Source organism: Lagopus leucura, unplaced genomic scaffold (genome assembly GCF_019238085.1).
Source record: "Lagopus leucura isolate 7727_CA_CO unplaced genomic scaffold, USGS_WTPT01 Super-Scaffold_100157, whole genome shotgun sequence".
In the NCBI taxonomy this organism is placed as follows: Eukaryota; Metazoa; Chordata; class Aves; order Galliformes; family Phasianidae; genus Lagopus; species Lagopus leucura.
In genome coordinates this window covers 32,070,825-32,091,267 of record NW_024962334.1, presented here as the reverse complement: position 1 = coordinate 32,091,267, position 20,443 = coordinate 32,070,825, and the positions used below count along the sequence as shown (strand labels likewise).

The window sequence follows — 20,443 nt, the reverse complement described above, 5'->3', positions numbered from 1 at the left end:
CAGTAGTTAATGCTTCATTAAATAGGGCTTCATGAAACACTGTAACATTTTGCAAATAACTTTTATAAATTGATACTTAGAACCTCATTTCTCTTTTATTTTAATACAAGCAAGATTCTCTGTACACATAGTATATACACAAAATACGATTAGGCTTTGTAGCAGGTCTCTTATAGCAGCATGAATATATTAAACCATCTCACTCTGGGAATGTAAATAAATATTATTTCAACATCAAACTTCCCATGCATAAACTGTATTGGTTCTGAAACAGCCGTTTAGAGTGGCTGACCAATGACAAATTTAAAATCAAACATTTGCAATCGAAAGGGCTACAGTTGTGGTGAAAATATCAAAAGACAGAAAACAGTGCGTTCATATCATCTGAAATGTTGCAAATCACCTTTCAAACAACTGAGAATATTAACTGGTTGGAAAGCATCAAATCAAATGAAGGTTGAAACTGGGGGAGCATGCTGATGAGAACTGACTCCATACACTGTCAAAGATTCAATAATTTAAATTTCTCAAACGTTGTCTACATTTGCAAACTGTGCTTCAGTTGCAGAGATGTTCTCTGTCTGAATAATGTTCTCTTTTTGCAGTACTGTTAGAAATAGCACAAAAATGCAGGCAAAAGACAAGCACACTTCAAAAACCTGAACTGACATCTGTGTTTTGTTGTTGGTTCTTTATTTTTCCCACTGATTAATTTTACACTTTTTAAAAAGCATTCTCTGTAAAAAATATCTTATTTTGCACTCCTAATTATTTGGTTTCTAAAAGGCAGACCCTTATAATTTACCTTTGTACTGTCAGAAGTGCTCGTAATCAAAATAATCTATGTAACTCAGTAGTCTGGTTCTTCACTTATATTTATTATAAGTGTTTTGCTATAATACATTTTCTACTCTTAAATAAATTTTCTTCTGTTCTGCTAAGGTATTCTGTAAGGCCTATCCTAGCAGGATAGGAGGAGAGAATTGTCTTCTTTTTGTAGGTCACACCTTGCTGTTAACCATGACATGCCAAAAGAAGACATGAAAGCTGAAAGCTCTCTTGTTTGATCAGTGTTAGCTGAGAAAACCTATCTAGAATCAGAATTACTCATATTATAAATTACAGTATTTTTAGTCTAAACGTGGCAAAATAACTACTTGCTAACAAAAGGTGTTAATCTTTTACTGCAAGTACATGTTGAAATCGTGGACTCAGTGCTGGTATAAAAAAAGCTTTTTTTTTCCCAGAAAATATAAATTCTGTAAACATTAATCAGCATACATAGACTGTATTTTGAAATTTGCACATTCATATAAACGGAGGAACTTTTGCCTCCAGTTTCAGTAGCAGGATCTGTGTAGTGTTAGATTTTAGTAAAAAGCTTGCTGAGAATTTCCCATATTTTTTCAGTTTTGAATCATAATCAGGCTTTTCAGGAGAGTGATCTCATTTGATTTTATATGAGAAACTTCTTAGGGCCAAAAAACCACAATTGTAAATGTCTTATATTTGATTCCAGTATAGTTGCAGACTGGACTTAACTTGAAGAAACCTCTGCTGATATCTGAACTTTTAACTAGGGAAGTTACTTTTGAAAAATCACTTCTAGACATGCTAGATGTAAAATACCATATTTTTATAGATGTATATTAAAGGGATACGCCTCAGCTGTTTCCCTGCAATCTCCTCTCTCTCGGTAATTCCTGGGAGTCAGGGGGAACTGACAAGGAGAGAAGAAGGAAAGCAGAGAGAAAGAGGGAGAGAGAAAGAGAGACTTCTCTGTCAGGCAGTTCAGAAGAGAAATGTAGCTGAGACACTTCAAATCATCCTTTGAAGGAGCCAAGCTCTTTACTTTCACTTGGCTAAGTCAGATGTCTTGAGTTGCATGGATGCCATTCTTTCTTTTCCTTTTCTTTCCAATCTGACCTTTAAAACTGCAGGAGTTTAAATACTTAATCATTTTCACAACTTTGATGTATGGTGTATGTGTATTTTTGACACATAATAACGTTACTTTCCTAATAAGAATGCTTTGCAGACCGAATCATTATGCTTCAGTGTCAGGTGCTGAAGCACAGTATATATATATATATATATATATTTATATATATATAGATTAGATATACAATCAGATCCTGTCTATATATATTAAAAAAAAAAAAGCCAGAATCTGAAAAGTACCTTTCCCTATTTGTAGAAATAGTGATTAGTAATAGTGCCAAATCTAAATAATTATCTCCATCAATATAAAAAATATTAAAACAGCAGCCTAGTATTGTATGACATTATTCCACAGCTTCTTTCTTTTGACTTGTGATAGAAGCCCAACTTTTAGACTGGGGGAAACAGGCTAGTCATGGCATTTGACAAGAAATGATTTGGAGTAGGCAATTTAAAATACAAATAGCCTTCTTTTTTACAGTTTCTTGTTCACTACTGAAAAATTATGAGCAAATCCACTTTGATACAATAAGTGGCAAGAATCAAGTAAGGAGGAGACAGATAAGTTAGAAGAACCAGCTGGATTTCTATTATATCTGATATAAATCTCTTTTGGGGGCTGCATAGGAACACATCTCTAGAGTAGTAAGCTATAAAAAGAAACTGTCTATAAAATTACTGTGAGATGATATTTGTCACGGCTTGTTTCACAAAAAAAAAAAAAAAAAAAAAGGGAAATAAATTATAGACAAATTGCCAAACAGTAAATTTAACTGATAACATTTGATTAAAAACATCTGAAATAAAACGTAATCCATGTATTTTAAAGATGAATGAACAACTAAAATTTTGGTAAACAATCTGCAGTAAAGCAAGAAATGTAAGTAAATGCACAACAGAAATACTATGTTACACTCTGAAAAAGAATGTAACATGTAACAATATTCTCTGTTCTTCCTTTAGACTGTGTAACAGTTGTTTGCAGTGTGCTTTATTGTCATGGAGGGAATAGAACTTAAGTCAAAACTGCAGGAACATAAAAGAGATTTATCAGAATGACCATTTGGGAAACAGCTTGATCAGAGGTCAAATGTATCCAGAAACAAAAACACCTCTGGAGGTGGCTTCAGCAGCTACCACAGGAGGTACTTTAGGTACTGTAACCTTTTTTCTCAGGACAGACCCTGATTAAAAGCAATCAGACCGGTCACTGCATTCCAGGTAAGGGAATGATAATGGACCATCCTAAGCAGTTGTCACAGAACACCAACATGTCTTTACAACCCAACGGAGCTTAAAAATAGCAATGGCTAATGATTTTGTAGGAAAGATTAAGTATGGCGGGGCATGAGAACTGAGCAGGAGCTGCACATAGAGAATGCAAAGGATCTTGATGAGCAACCATGCAGGGAAAAGTAAAAACAGTTCTCTACGTTGATTCAGGGTTTGATGAGGAGGACTGACTCTCCTTACTCTCCCTTTATAGTAAGGGCATCATTCTACAGGCATCATTCTACGTATTCTACGTATGTGAAAATAAGCCCTCCAATCAATTCCTGTAGCTTTAAGACCAGCCTTAACTAACTGGGGCCAAGTCTTTAGAAGGTACCCTTTATATTTTACACCTTGAGAAGAATAAATTCTCAAAGGCTTCTCAAAGGCTTCTCAAATTCTAGATTCCTGATGCCAAACACTATGTGAATTCAGTAGTATTCTAGACAAGGCTTCTTGGCATCTATAAATTCATCTTTCTAGGTGGTAGATAAATTTTATGAATCTATTTCAGAACAGTTTCTTCCAACTCTTAACACCTCTGTGTATAAATCCTTCTGCTTATCCATCCCTACTGTCCTGTCCCTTAAGAGGCCTGGAGACTGCCACTCCCACCTCCTCCCAGTCCCTCTTCAAGAATTCTTTCTTCCGCAGTGTCTGTGTCACCAAACAACTGATAGATGTGAGCCTCTCTATTCATTTGAGAAGATACACAAAAAACGGTTAACACCAGACATATACATGCAAATGTTCCCATTCCTTCCATAAACTGAAATCCTTTGGAAAAATACAGAGCTAGGGTTGATAAGATTCTCTATGTACAGCTCAACTGTTTTATCTTCCTACCTTTCCTTCTCATTCATTAGTTTTATCTTTTCAGTCCATTTGAACAGAAATGCTACAGGTTGTTTTGTACCACACAAACACAAGAAGACTGGAGCTCACTGGGACCTCTAGCATTCCTCAGATTCAAAGCTCCTGAAACCAGACACAGAAATATGAACTTGTTAGTATCCTAATGCAACCAATACTAAACTTTCTATCTGCAAAACTTTGCAAATACATTTTCATCACAATAACCTTTGATATGTCCTCCAGTCGGAGTATCTTTAAAGCTTCTAGTTGAAATAATTCTGTTAAAGTGCTTTTCAAAGTAGTGCTCAGCAGGCAGGTGGTATTGTGCAAAATCTGTAGTACAAGCTCACATTACAACTGATTTGTCACTCTTAATAACTGAAGAAAAAATACCTTAGCAAGACTAAATAAAACCTACGGAGTGTCTGCCTAAGAAATATGTTAGTATGTTGCCTATACACTGATAGTTGAACTACACAAAACCTAACTCTCTTTAGCTGGATGGAGACATGGCTTTCTTTGTAAGATATTTATATCCTACCAATCAATATCCAGATCATACTTAAATACTGGGGCTTGAACTGTGCGCTTTATTTTTCTCTTTATTTGTTTGTACGTGGGTACCTAAATCCATGGTTTTCATACACTACTCAGTGTTTTGAAATTCTGCCAAACAATTCTTAAAAATAACTTAAGAAAGGTGGAAAATTAACACCTCCTGTAGCAAATTCAAAAAAGAAAATAACTATTCAAGGTACTGTAGCAGAATCATTACATTACTTCTTGGAGGCCATGGCTGTCATGTAACAGTTACAAGGAGCAACAGCATTTACTGAAGCTGATAAAATACCTAAAGCCAGGCTATATAGAACAAGACAATACAACTTTTTGCATTTAAACGTAATCTGATAACAACAATCTCAAACAACAATTTCTGTCACTGTTTTTCTCCACTGATACCCTGAGAAACCCCTTGTATCAAAAGCCACTTTTTAGATGGTCTTATCTATCCATTCAGTAATACAAGAGGTCTACTTACCTATGCTTTCTTTGCCTACAAAGTCATTTAGTGGTGTTTAAAGAAATGCTGAGAATTTTGTTTATAAAAAAATACTCTTTTCCTTGTGTTCCCCACAGTTCATGCCCTGAGCTAAGTATTACCCTTGAAAAACTGCAACAGTCAGCAGCACTAGCAGGAATGTCCAGATATCTGACAGCAGAATTTCACCTTCTTGAGTGGTAAAAGAAATGCATCTTAAGCATAAGGGACAGCAACGTATGTCTGAAGGAGTCAAACTGAACTGTTTGGATGCTGGATTAGATTGGAGAAAGCACGCACCTCCATTTCACTAAAATGATAGTCAAAATCAGGCAATGCTGATACTTCCCAGAATAAAAATAATAAATAGAAAGAAATTCCAGCTAAATGAATTACTATCCCACTATAGTTTTTACATAATGTGCTATTTACAGTGAAATCTAAGAAGTATTCCATTCATACGATTACTACAAAGACTCCATGGTGCAGAACAGTCTATACAGTAGGCAAGTGTATGGAACCTGTAGCCAAAAAGAACTGTGAATTTCCCCTCACTTACCAGTGTCACAGGTGATCAATGCAAAACAAACTGTTTTCACTCCTTTTGCTTTTAATGCATTTTCTATAGCAAGCTTGCAACAGAATATTTTGTCACATTTTTCTAATCTCCCACTGTCAGCACATTTTAAGTGAAGGAAAAGCAGTGAGCTATCTGCAAAGTGGGAATGCAGAGGAATTGGCAAGTGTAGAAAAAGCGGAGAAGCTACAAAAATTTATTTTCCAACAAAATAATTCTCCACAAGCTGTGTAAACTTTTCTTACTAAACAAATACTCTAAAACACAAAGATTTTACAGTTCCAGTGAAACACTCACAGTAACATTTGCCTGGTTTTACTCTCTTGAAGTCTCAACAGTAGCCAGCAGATTTATGCTTTCTCAATTACCAGGGTCAGTAAACTCCCTCATATTCCCTGACTGCAATTTGGATTTTCAAATTAATAACAGAATGAAGAAACAAACTCATTGGGCTTTTGAGTAACCTTTGTTTTCTTTGATAGATTCTCACACTTTGCTGCTTAATGTGCCCATGCACACGGCTGCCCATCCACTACCCACTCACTCACATACATACCTCTGTCGTGCTCTATTATTCTGACAATAGAACAAAAATTAGGTTGTGTCCATTGCAATTTTGTAACCTGTGTAAACAAGAACAATTTATAGTGGTAAGCTAGTTATCTTTACTGTAAATTCAAAATGCAAAATTGGGTTTGCAAGGACAGGATAAGGTGTAAGAGTTATTTAGATCCTCTATCTCAAGCACTCCTTCATATTTACATTTAGTATAAGCTTTCTGCTACAGAAGAAAAATTGTTTGGATTGAACACTGTTACAGATTTCCTAAATGAGGCTAGTTCCAGTTGCCAGTAATTCAAAAGCAAATCTGCTGACTTGGCATTAGGACTCTAAAACAGTGTGATCAAACTTATATAGTAAGAAGGTGTCTGCAGAAATAACATTTATAAACTGTATATACAGTACACAGTACCAATACATAGAAAATAGATTTTGACCTCATGATCCCCTGTGTGTAAGGCAAGACTGAATTCCGTTCCCAAATGGAGTCCACCAGAGGTACAAGCAACAGATAGTGGCTCTTAAACCAATATGCAAATCAAGTGCATAACAAATTAAAAATCAGAGCAGACAAAAATTTTTAGATTTTTATATGTGCTGATTCTGGCTTGCTGAATACATGGGAAGTTATTAAACATCAAATGTACCTTTGAAAAAGAAAAAACAAACAAACACTAACAACACCTTGATGGCAACAGATATTGTTCAAGTGGCAGCTACCAAAAAAAAGCTTGAAAAATGGCATGGTACAATATCAGGAACTCTGCAGCTGTACCACGCTAATTCATATAGCACTAACAAAAAAAAATAAGTATATGAATATTCTATTTCATGCTATTGCTATGTAAGCAACAGCAATACAAATCAGCATACAGAAGGATACCATATGTTCTGCAGTGAACAACCCAAAGATATTTTCAAGGGGCATTGTTACAAGACTTCCAAGAAACACAAGAGTGCCAGAGGCAAAAGTTACTGACGGATGTAAACATCCCTGTTCCATTCTCCCGTGTCGTTACGTTTTTTAGATATCACTTCCCCATCCTTGTCACAATATTGGTCCCTCGATTTATGACGACTTCGTTGTTTGTTGCATTCATTGTGGTCCTGCTCCCGGTCCCTCTCCTTTGAGCGATGCCTCGATTCTCTATGTCTGTGATCACCATGGGACTCGTCTCTATGATTGTGATCCCTGTGAGAATCATAGTGGTCACCATGCTCATGTGAGTAGTCCTCCTTTGGCTCTACGTAAGCTGAATCTCTGCTGTCTTGTGTTTCTGAGTCAAAAGTTTCTTGCCTAGGAAGGCCTCTAACACCACTGCGATGGTTATGGTGTTGGGTTGAAGAGCGATGGTGGGATTTCTTGATGGGTTCAACCCGTGCTTCCTCTTCAATTTGTGAATTGCTGTGTTCAGGGACTGAGTGGTCATTCCTCTGGTCTCCTTGAGATCCCTGCTGTCACAACCACCAGTGAGTTCACATACACGAGGTACGCATTTTAAAACTTTCACCAATACAAAATTAATCTAGAAAGCATCATGAAACCAAAAAAATTTAAGTACACAACACTCCACTTCGGACCTATACTAGGAAAAAATAACACTTGAATTCAGCTTTTACTGAAAATTCAGTATTATAATACAAACAATTATTTCCACTCTAACTCAAAAGGAGAGTGGTGCTCAGGTTATTATTCTGTGAGACTTTCTGTCCTCATGCAAGATGCTTCTGAGTTTGTCAGTTAGCAGTAATTGCCTACCATACTCCAGACAAAAAAAGAGCATGCAGAAGCAGGACAAACTGCAGAAAAATTAAAGAGGACACATCACTCCAGGAGAGGGCAGGTGTCAGCTCAGAATTTAAAGATGCCTGGTTGGAACAGACACCGTGGAAAAGTGAGTTTCTGGAAGAGACTCCAGAAGAGAATCAAGAAACAAAATCTTGGCTCAGTTATATTAGCTACTTTTTCTTTTCTTCTTCTACATTATTTATTTTTTTTTAAGATAAAAACACAATTGGATCTTTCATTAATAATAAAGTTTGTATTATGATACTAATAGTATCACTGACCTCCTGCTTTTCTCAGCAATCAGTTGATTTCGTCATGGGGACAAAAAAATTAAATGTTGACCTCATAATTTTAAGAAATCAGAAAAACAGACTATTGCCAAGGAATGTAGAAGGACGGTGATATTATCACCTAAAGAATTTCCTAATGCACCACTACTATTAAAAAACTAAAAAAAAAAATTACCCGGTAATATTAAACCTACTCTTCATCAGCACAATGCTTTGAAATCACTGCAAAATGAATAATTGGCATTATTTAACTCAGTTTGGGGTTTCATTCAATTAACCTGCTTTTATTCCCAAACCACAGCCAAAGGTTCATCAAGCTTAATTGCAAAATCTTAAGAAATAGTTTATAGGGAATTTGAATTATCTTTCTCACATTAGCTTAAGAACTTCAAGATAGAAACATTGCTTCTGGCACAAAACTAAAAGTAAGTTTTAACAGTTATACAATCATTTGTTCATGAAACTGTACTGAAGATACCAAAGTTAGCCTAAAATTCGCACTCTTATGTTCAGAGCCATCAGAAAACCAAGATTGCCTACAGGGCAGCTCACAGACATACTTCTTTCAGTTTTTATATGTTGTGAGCTGGGAGAAGGAAGAAGTTTTGTTTGACAGACATCCCAGCAGGTGTGTTTCCTAGCAACCCAACAAGTAAAATTACAGGAAACTGGGCAGGAACAGAACTGCATTTCATTAGGAATTTACCAAAATTTCAAATCAGCAATTTAACAATTTTGATATATCTTTGTATCTAAGACAACATTTTGTATTATTAATAAGTTCTCAGCAACTAGATGGGTTGCTCCATGAGAACAAAGCATCATAAATGGTGGTAGAATTTCTTTTTTTTTTTTTATTCTTGTTTTTATGGTTACCAAGATGATTGTAATTTGTTGAAAAAGAATGCACTAATTGTAAACATCATTAGATGTGTTCTAGGTGAACTTCTATGAAAGTGAATTATGAATGGAATCAAATGAAAAGCTAAAGAACAAACAATGCCTGCTTCAGATGCGCAAACATCTTTTTATTAAAGTTTGCAACCACGACTGTTTTTAAGGCACATGAACTGGATACACACATGAAAACCCTTTAATTCTCATATGGTCAAATACTAAATATATTCCTCCTCTACATTCTTTTTGACTAGCAAAATCTATCGTTGCTGTGGTTTGAGAATAAATACAAGATCTGAATCTGCTTTGAACAAAATACTGGTTTATAAGCTCAGATGCATCTTCTCTGCTACGATGAGCATCTGTGGAGGAGCACAGTCAATACACTTAGAGCCAGTACCATTATTACCCTGCATCTGCAGACTAGTGCTGAGGCTATTAGGATTTATGGGCAAATTCATTGACAGTTAATTTCCCTAAATATTACAGACACTAAGCAGGTAATTTTTCAGTCTGGACTATGATCTGGCCTTGTGGTTTATGGCCAAATTAGAGCTCTGATATAAATTAAATTCTGCAGTGCAGAAGTTTCATGGCCCAATCTCATAAGATTTTCACCCCAAATGGGTTGTAATTTCAAAGATTAGGGGTTCTTGAAAAGAAGTCTAAGCAGAATTGAAGGAGGATAGAGGAAAGTCTGTGTCCACACACTCAGTTGGACTCACTCTCTGTTTCCTCCCAAAGGTTCCCTAATCACCTATACCATGTTTGCTCTCAGTCTCCTTTTTGGAATTTGCCAGCCACCTCCTACAGGTGGAAATCTCAGAAAAGTTGTCAGGACAGTTTTCTCCCAAGCTCTCTACCAGACAGGCAGGAAGGGTATGAACTTCCCCCAGCCTCATCTCAAACAACCCCCAGAAGACCTGACACCTTCAAGGACCTTGTGCCATGCAATGCACACAGTCAACACTGCGCTGTAGAAGTAACAGCTGGCAACACAAATCTGTCATTGCAATACGCACTTGGGACTAACAAAACCCAAAAACCAACTAGATCTCATGGCAGAGGGGTGCCACACTGGACCCAGAGGAGAATAAGTCAGATGCTTTGCTGTGTAGATGTGACCCTGCCAGGTCAAATGCTTTCTCTTTAGAACAGTCCACAAAGACAACACAAGACATAAGATTCTTCCAATATTAGATCTCAACATGACTAAAAGAATGGGTTCAGCTATCATGATTAGAAAACCCACTCCATTCCATGACCTTGACAGACTCAGGTTTGAGGTGTCAGCTGAATGTATATCAGGAAACTGAAACAAAAAGAACATAGAAGTTCTACATTCCATAAGGAAACTCCTCTGCTCTGCACATTTGGATTAACAGACCTACAAACAAACAGTGAAACCGTAAATACACTCTCAATTTTAGTCCTTAAAATAAAAAATTGTTAATTTGAAAGGACATACAGCTAGCAGGTCAGAAATGTGTTTAGTTCCTCCGGAGAATGTGGTTAATAAAATGAGTGAGTTATAAATCCACACCCAACAGACGTTAAAAAAATAATTAAAAAAAAAAAAAAAAAAACTTGAATAAAAATAATTAACATGTTTACAAAGCAAATCAAGTTTATCTAACAAGTCGGGACACAACAATACTGAATTTCATACTCAGAAATTCTTCCAGCTCACAATTTTTTTCAGGGTGTTTTCAGCTCTGAGGACAGAAAAAAAAAGGCAAAAATGAGCTACAACTTAAAGCCTCTTTTCCTGCAACTGCTTTTGAAAGCTGGAGAGGGAAATACCCTGCAGGGTAGATGAAGCGTTTTTTCTCATTTTTTTCTCATTAAAGAGAGAATCTGATAATTCTGTGGGAAATACATTCTAATAATAATTATAATAATTCTATCAGGAAATAAATTCTTCAAGACAAAAAAAAAAAAAAAAGAAAAAAACTGTTTTGCAAAATCATAAAAACAAAACAGAATTAAAAAAAATCAGCATTTCAATTACAGCGCACAGACATTTTTTTCTTTAATTTTCGGGGAGTTTTTTTTTAGTCAAAGTGACTAATTTGTGCACACTTTTTTGGTGCATATACATCAGCTAGGTGAAAATTCAGATGTTATAAGTCATTACTGTAGCTGGGATAGACCCATTTTTACCCTCACTGTAATCTTTTTGACCTCGAGGTGTCACTGACTAACTGTAATGAAGCAGCATCTTTAAAGTCCTCCTTTCATGCCACGCAACATATATACAAAGGAGAGAATCTCTTTATACAGACAATCTTGATACAGTTAAGTAAAGCAAAAATTGAAAAAGAGAAGACACAATATGCCCAAAGACAAAGGCAGGTCAATGTGCAGGTGAGAGCAAAACCCGATCTTCCCAGCTTGCCAGGCATCACCCTGGCAGTTTAAGGCAAGCTGCCTCTCAAGTCTGTCTGCACAACATGCAGTGGGACTCTGCCTTTCTGTAAGAGTTTGGCTTGAAGGAAGCGTGCACTTTTCACAATGAAAGCAACAAAAAAAGAGCAAAGGAAACCCTTGAAGGGCCACCTTGACCTTGAGACTTCACTAATGCAGTTAGCACTTTCAACATCCACATCCTGACACACTGTGGGAAGATGGCACAGGTTCCCTCCATCCTTTGTGGTTCTGCTCTGTGCATAACCCAGTTTTTCATGCAGGGACTCTGGGAGTGGGATTTGCTTGCAAGTGCAAGCGTGCCTTTCAGTCAGAGAGTTACCAGAGGCAGCAATGTGCATAGTATTAGCTCAGTTTTATTCCTCTGGTTGGATTACAATAGAGCTGGCTATAAGAATGCTTGTGGCTGGTACTCATATTCCAGACACAGTGGTGCTCCAGACAGAATGAAACCTTATTCTACTATGCATCTCTATATGTTTTCAATCAAGCTTGCTTAGCCTCAGGAATCAAAATCTGCCCATTAGTCAATATGCAAACACATGCTATTGCAAACACAACAGCAGTAAGAATAACATGCCTGTATTTAGCTTTCATACTAGAAATGGGCCAACTGTCTACTGGAAAAGCACTTGCTTTATCACCAACTGGAAAACGTATTTAGCATACTCTAGTATCAGACCACCACTTTAGAAGGGATAACCAAAAGAAAATTTATTAAAAAAAAAAAAAAAAAAAAAGAAAGAAAAAAAAAAAGAAGATATGGTATAAAAACTGTACCTGTAAGTTAATATTTGGACCTGGGCTTATAGGAAGAGTGGCTGTTGCAAGTGTCCGAGTAAGAAGCTGGTTAGGAGGATTGCTGCTAGGTGGATGTGTGGCCTTCCAGTAGGCTTCCAGATAGTCAGCAAGGTGCTCACAAGCATCTTCCAGCTGGTTCTCATCAAGAATTACATCGAACATTTCCTGATAAAGGAAATGATAAATGTTTTAGTGAGGATAACCACCAGCTCAAGGGAGGTCAGCTAGTGAAATTGATGACTACTCTTTACACTCATAAGAAATAAACCACATTTATAATAATTGTATTAAGATATTTCACCTTTTTTTTACCCTTGCAAGTAATACAAAGGACAGAACATAACTAGTGCTGATGTTACATTTGCGAAGTCAAGCCCTCATGAATTCCACATCATAATGCACCAGCAGTCAATGAAGGTGAGAATAAGCAGCTTGAAGATATTTTAAAACTCAAATATTCAGAAAGAAAGGTTACATATTAGTTTCTCAGCTACTGAAACAAAACTGAACTGTTAGAAAAAGAGTCCAACATCCATACGTAGAACAACTCAGTCAAAATTAAGACAAACTAAGACAAATGAGTAAATAGCAAGAGTAATGAAGAACATAAAATTTCCAAGGCAAAAGATTAATCACAGGCAGGGGGACAATTTCTTCTCTGGTCAGGGAGTTAGATGTCCTCCTGAAGGCAATTCTGAAAGCCTATGCAGGTTTCTAGCATTGTTCATTGAATCTCAGAATCACAGAATTGCAGGGGTTGGAAGGGACCTCTAGAGATCATCGAGTACAATCCCCTGCCAAAGCAGGTTCCCTACAGCAGGTCGCACAGGTAGGCATCCAGGCAGGTCTTGAACATCTCCAGAGAAGGAGACTCCACCACCTCCCTGGGCAGCCTGTTCCAGTGCTCCGTCACCTCACTGTAAAGAAGTTCTTGCGCATGTTTGTGCGGAACTTCCTATGCTGCAGTTTCCGTCCGTTTCCCCTTGTCCTGTCTCCACTCACCACTGAAAAGAATCTGGCCTCGCCACTTTGCCCCCCACACCTTAGATATTTATAGACCTGGATCAGGTCTCCTCTCCGTCTTCTCCGTCTTCAAGGCTGTTGCTGTTAGGTTTGCAATGTTTCAATGTTTCAATGTTTCAATGTTTCAAGGCTGAACAGACCCAGTTCACTCAGCCTTTCTTCATAGGAGAGATGCTCCAGGCCCTTCACCATCTTTGTGGCCCTCCGCTGGACTCTCTCCAAGAGATCCCTGTCTTTTTTGTACTGGGGAGCCCAGAACTGGACGCAGTACTCCAGATGAGGTCTTACCAGGGCAGAGTAGAGGGGGAGGATCACCTCCCTCGACCTGCTGGACACGCTCTTTTTAATGCACCCCAGTAAGCCATTGGCCTTTTTGGCCACAAGGGCACACTGCTGGCTCATGGCCAACCTGTCGCCCACCAGGACACCCACGTCCCTCTCTGCAGAGCTCCTCTCCAGCAGCTCATCCCCCAACCTGTACCAGCACATGCAATTATTCCTCCCTAGATGCAAGACTCTACACTTGCTTCTGTTAAACCTCATCTGGCTTCTTACTGCCCAGCTCTCCAACCTGTCCAGGTCTCACTGAATGGCAGCACAGCCTTCAGGTGTGTCAGCCAATCCTCCCAACTTCGTATCATCAGCAAACTTGCTGATTGACTTCCTGAGGAGCTGAGAAACTAGTATTGTAGTTGAGATGCTTGATCTTCAATGATGAAAATGTTTCCCTCACTTGGCTTCTTAACTATGGCAAATTTCCACACCTGTAATTGAATTGAATGTTTGTCTTTTGGGTTCTGATCACACTCCTGGCAGCTGAGTTTGCTGGTAATACCGATCACCGCATCTCACAAATGGCCTACGTGCACGTCAGTAGAAGGACCACAGAGTTCTCAGCTATGTGCACCCCACTGGTCTTTGCCAAAATTGTGACCAAGAATGTCAGCGGTGATGGATTGTGGTTCTCTGAAGGAGAACTACTCAAGTCATCTGCCTTACCTTAAACTGCACTGTCATTAAGAGTTCATTTTTAGATCAATAACTCAGAAAAATATATCAAGTAAAACAAACACTCAGTTTGTTCAAGCAATGTATGTATTCAGCACATATCCTAAAAAATGTTTGTGACAAGGAGTTTTTTTCCTCTGTATCCTTGTGTAGAGCCCAGAGACCTCAGGAGGCATTCTGCAAAAAAAGCAGTGAAATATGGCCAGAAGGAAGCAAACAGTCCTAGCAACTACATAACTAACTTGGTTGACAGGAAAGGCATCTCTAAACAAGAATCAGCTTCTCTTGGCCGAACAAGACACAAATCAACATCAACTCACAGGAGGACACTGTGCCAGTTTATCAGCTGCCACCATCTGAACATTAAGATGTTTGGCCTGAGATTTCCCTCGAGATTTTATTAACCTCTGTAAAACCTGCGGAAAATAAGACATTTGTAAAAGTATGCCGGTAGTGGAAAAACAAACAAACAAACAAACCAACAGTAAATTTGACCTCTCTCCCATTCATTTTGAGAAGACTTTTCTCAGTAAATGGCCTCTAAGCAGGTATGGACATAGTGTACATTTTCAGCCACTTAAAATCCACTTGAGCGGATGATTTTCTTCATTTCTGGCTTCAGGAGCACCTCCCTTGCTGTTTACATCCAGAACAAGCTAATTTTCATTTACACCCCAATATCTATGTGCTGTTACCAACACTAAAAATTTCCCTTCCTCTGCCACTTCTGTGTTTGTTTCTAAATCAAAATTTAGATTTAGAATATATTTAGAATCTATTTAATTGCTCTCCTCAATAATCTTATCATTTTTCAATCTTGTCTTTCAAGTGCCTCTTCACAAGGCAGGTTTTTCAGAGCATGAAAGTACATGACCAGGAGGTGTTAGAGTTCACTACATCACTCTGATACTCTGATTACTTCAAAATCTTTCCTTCTTTTCTATACTGACTGAATAAATCGTTAGCATAACTTACAAGATTGATACTAAAGAACATGCGAACACCCACAGCATAATCCCAATTTTAAAAATCATTGGAGCTACAGTGTCTTTTCCCACATGTGTTTTGGTAACCTGACAGCTAAAGTATTCTTTGAATAGTAATATTTCACTATCCTAATTAAAATATTATCAGTATATAACTTTAATAAGGATACATGATCATCTGCATTTAACAAAGCAAAATAAAAAGAAAAATGCCTACATAACACAAATATCAGTAAAATATTTACCTTAGGAGAAGAAATCTTTACGTATACTATAATGGGTGCCAGAGAGGTTTTGCTCAGTTGTGCTGGGTGATTTATGGTGTCAGCATCGAGCACTACCAACTGCAGTGTCCTTGCTAATTCAAAAATCCGTTCAATTTCACTCTGAACTTCAGCTGCAGGTAAGGAGAAAATCATAGTCAGGAAAATGTTTAAAGGCAAATAATTATGAACTATGTAAAAAGAAAAACCTGAAGTATGCTGATGTGTTGCACTACCAAAGGACGATGCAGGTGGGAGCAGCCACTAACTGCTCATGTCTGCTGCTGAGAAATGAAGGTGGCATTAGTGAGAGCCCCAGCTCACTTTCCCTGCAAGGGAACTGTCTGCCTTCACTGCTCTCTCTTTCCCATACAACCCAATCCCATGTACATAAGAGAAAAACCTGCTTCATCATGTACCTATTCCTATGCTACTGTTCCATGTAAATAATTTCATCTTGGGCATTAATTCCATGAGGCAATCAATTTGCCCAAACTGGACTCCTAGGATAGGCATGAAGATGTACTGAGGTTCTGTTTTGCCATTTATTTCATCTCACCAAAGCATCAGAAAACAGGATTTCCTTCATATAGTATGGTGCCATATTAAATATTTGGTCTTAATTAATGAAAAGCAAAATCATCCTGGAAATGGAATGACATTTTCCTGCTCAAGTCTTGCCATGTCTTCACAGAGAAGTGCCCCTCTACTTCACTCTCTTAAGGCTTTCTGCAGAGTACTGCATCCAGTTCTGGGGCTCCCAACACAAGAAGGACATGGAGCTGTTGGAGCGGGACCAGAGGAGGATCACAAAGATGACCAGAGGGCTGCATACCTCCTCTACGAGGACAGGCTGAGAGAGCTGGGGCTATACAGCCTGGAGAAAAGAAGGCTCTGGGAAGACTTCATAGCAGCCTTCCAGTACCTGAACAGGGCCTACAGGAAAGATGGGGAGGGACTTTTTATAAGGGCATGTAGTGACAGGACAAGGGGAAAGGGTTTTAAACCAAAAGAGAGACAATTTAGACTAGATATTAGGAAGAAATTATTTACTGTGAAGGTGGTGAGACACTGGAACAGGTTGCTCAGTGAGGTTGTGGGTGTCCCCTTCCTGGAAGCATTCAAGGCCAGGCTGGATGGAGCTGTGAGCAATCTGGTCCAGTGGGAGGTATCCCTGCCTGTAGCAAGGTGGTTGGAACTAGACAATCTTTAAAGTATCTTCCAACCCAAGCTATTTCAACTATTTCAACTATTTCAACTTGTGAAATTACACAAGTTGAGGGACTTTCTATGAAGTTAGAGAGCCAGGCAAGATTGTAATCCACATGAGTTTTAAGATCGTGCACACTCCGTGAAACAAAACCAGTATAGATACCTAGACAGTTCAAAGCAAATATTAGAAGATATCCAGCAGACACTTAAATGTCAAGAAGAGGTACTAAATACTTATTAAATATTTTCTTGAAATTACACTATCAGCATTTTATCTATTGTGCTGGCCACAAGCATTATGTTTACTGGAAAATACAGACAATGGTGTCTGGCTACCTGAAGCTACTCACTCAGGAAAAGCCTCTCTCTAAAGAGAGATGCCCTTTTCAAGAAGTGTTAGGAGATAAATTTTTGTCTTCCTAGAATAGCATAAAAATTTGGCAGCACAATAAGGCTGAAAAATTTCCAGGAGAGAGAATTTCATCTTTGTAAATCTCCATTTACTTTAAAGTCTTTTGCTCCAAGTTAATAAGTGAATACTACAATCACTTCATGAATTAAGTAACATCTTAAGTGGCCAGCAGAAAATCTACGTGTGATATTCTCTACTGGAGGAGTTCAACATTGTTTTGGATCAATTAAAGATCCTCTCCATCCATTTGTAGTTATCTCCTGTTTTGGCGGAGTCTGTGTCAGTCTTTTACAACAGAGAAGATTCTAAGATGTGCATGGTGTTCTGGAACAGAGAGCATCAGTGTGTGCTTTCCTGCTTGTCAATAAAAGCACAATGGCCCAGCTGCTGTCTGAATTAGAACCATGTTTTTGAAGACAGGACTTCTGATAGATCTTGGCACATTTATGATTACATATTCAGCAATTTCAATGTGTATAGATATTGCTGGAATGATTCAATATCATTACCTCTGTGATTTATTAGAAGATAATCAATAGTCTACGTTTAACTTAAGTCCAAGCACCAACTAGAATAAACAGATCAGAGACTATTTGTCTCTGTGTATTGACTGTTCTGACGATGAGATTGAGCTGCTTTCCTGCAATTGTAAACCAGGCTCAATGCTTCAGTCAATATAACAATATCACCTAATGTATAATTTTTAATACCATTTCAGATAGCTGAAAACCTTTGTTCAAGACGAATTGTATCTGCAAAGTCTGTTTTTTTGACAGCATGTCTTAATTTTGGCTGGGGAAGTAGTATTTGCTACACTACTGCCAGTGTAGGATATGTCACTGCATACTAAGATTTCCTGCTATACTTTTTGAAGCAATACTTTGTTAAGGCTGAGGATGCCTTACTATCTTCTGTTGTGAATCATATTCAGGGCAATAACTGCAGATAACTATAGTCCTATGAACCAACAAGTTTCCACCTGTGTCTGGAGGTGGAAAGAGATCTTTTTCATCAATTAAAGGGCATTTCAGTATTTATCTTTCTCAGCTCTGGTATAGCATAAAAGTTCAAGGGCAAGCACTGCATGGCTTCTGGACTAACATGTGCTTCTGGCTCTCAAATCAAGAGTGGGTGAAAAAATGCCACAGAAGTCTCTGATGAGGTCCCAATCTTCAGTCCCTTGGATTATACTTCTCCAGCTTCCAGAAGAACCCGCATTTTTTCTTAAAACCGTCCTTATATTCTACCTCTCCACTATACATACTACTGCTGCAATTACACAGCCATTTAACTGCAATAATTTTTCTTTTCAGCTTTTTTTTTTTTTTTTAATTTTCCATCTTTTAGCAAATAATTTGCTTGCTGAATATATTTCATTTACATGTCCAGGTAACCTTGGTTATTATATGCATATCTATGAGCTTAAAAATTACAATATTACTTAGTCTCTAGCACACATTTTATGCCAATATAATTATCAATCATATGTAAGTCAGTGCAGTACCATGAGAAAATGCAGAGATGTGTTGCTGAGAGCTCTCTCTAATTCAAAGAAATAAATAACTTGTTTTTTCTTCATATGTCCTTTAGAAACCCTCAGGAAATTTCATTAAAATACTTTGACAATACTGTATCAAAAAATTATTTGTAAGTTAGAATTTTGGAAAGTCAGAACAAAACTTCTATTTCAGAACTACCTGGAGAATTCATTAAAGACATCAGATGTTAACAAGACTGACCTGGCAGAAAACTCAAAAAAGCATTCTGAGACAAAAAAAGGCTGATAAATTAAAGGTGGTTCAGGATCTTTATGCCAGTCTTTCCCCACCTGTGTGTAAAATGACATAACGCCACATCCTCATGATAACCCCAAGCTGCTTGAGGTTTAGCTGGTTACTTTATCAAATCTGAGAATGTAATGCCTACAACTGATAGTTCTGTACATTATAAAGAGACAACTAGAATTTCTCATGACACATCAAACATGTTTTTCCTTCTCTTTTATCTACATTAGATAATTGAGGCTTTTAAACAGAAATACACTCTTGGTCAAATCCCAATTATGCACTCCTGTTCCATGGCCTCTGTAAGTAGGAAAGTAGCCTTCTGAACCTTAGCTAACTTATAAGCTTTCCTCCTAAATCTGATTTTCTGGGGTTACACTTCCTAGAAACACATCATATGTAAAACAACTGACATTAAACTGTCAAGCATGGAGAATATGTAAAGTTATCATACGTATGTTATGTGTGTAAATTGTTACTAAAGTTTCAAGCATTTAACTGGACTTTCACATAGATATCAAGAAACAAAACACAATGCTGAAATTTGCACTGAAACTTCATTACTATTTCTTCAAGCTTTTCTATTTTACTTTGAAAAACCAAAACTCTGGGATATCAACCAAATGATGTGAATGGGAGCTTTATATTTATCGTGAGACAGATTTCCAAAGGTAGGCATTTGATTGAACATGCAAATTGGGTGCATATAATGCCTGATTTGTTACTACTTATGCACATACAATTAGGTACACAGCAGCAAATAAACAGATTCACAGTCATTTGACTGCAATCAATTTATGATACACACAGTGACATTTTACATCAGCACTAATGTGTGCATTAGAATATACAGACTAAACACCTTAGAAATTTATAGTGGAAAACCTAATCCTTAGTGTTTACTTGTCCATCTCAACTTCATTTTTAGTATTACTTAAGTAAGGAAAAATGGCAAAATTTACAGGGGAAAAAAAAAAAGAACACCAACAAAACAAAAAAAATTAGCAACACCGTATAGCATTGATTTTTGTCTATCAGTGAGCCAGTTACTAGAAACACAGTGATTTTGTGAGGTACAACAAAGCACTGAACACAAAACAGCAGGAAAAGTAATTTGCAAGCTTTTATACATACCCAAAACATCTGGAAAGGGAGAGCATTAATGAAGCAAAGAATGGAAAAAGCCAAGACAATCAGGTTCTTGTACAAAGCATACAGCATGAGGCAAGGTTATAACAAGTGTAACATACACAGCAACAACGAGAAAAAGGTTTGGGTCATTTTGACAAAGAAATGCAGCAAAAAC

The 20,443-nt window shown here is 37.5% G+C and overlaps 1 protein-coding gene across 6 annotated transcripts in view; it reads right to left on the bottom strand.

Moving 5' to 3' along the window:
* Window positions 1-42: 42 nt before the first annotated feature.
* CACNB2 (calcium voltage-gated channel auxiliary subunit beta 2) overlaps window positions 43-20,443 on the bottom strand; it is a 230,313-nt gene continuing 209,912 nt past the window's right edge. For 4 of the 6 annotated variants that reach the window (XM_042888062.1, XM_042888065.1, XM_042888066.1 and 1 more), the window contains 4 exons: window positions 15,712-15,863; window positions 14,801-14,896; window positions 12,429-12,614; window positions 43-7,697 (listed from right to left, as the gene is read on the bottom strand). In XM_042888062.1, the coding sequence (XP_042743996.1) occupies window positions 7,218-7,697; window positions 12,429-12,614; window positions 14,801-14,896; window positions 15,712-15,863 (914 nt within the window). In that variant the 3' untranslated portion in view covers window positions 43-7,217. Of the gene's footprint in view, window positions 7,772-10,890; window positions 10,937-12,428; window positions 12,615-14,800; window positions 14,897-15,711; window positions 15,864-20,443 lie in introns of all 6 variants that reach the window. The other 2 variants (XM_042888068.1, XM_042888067.1) reach the window with 2 other exon arrangements.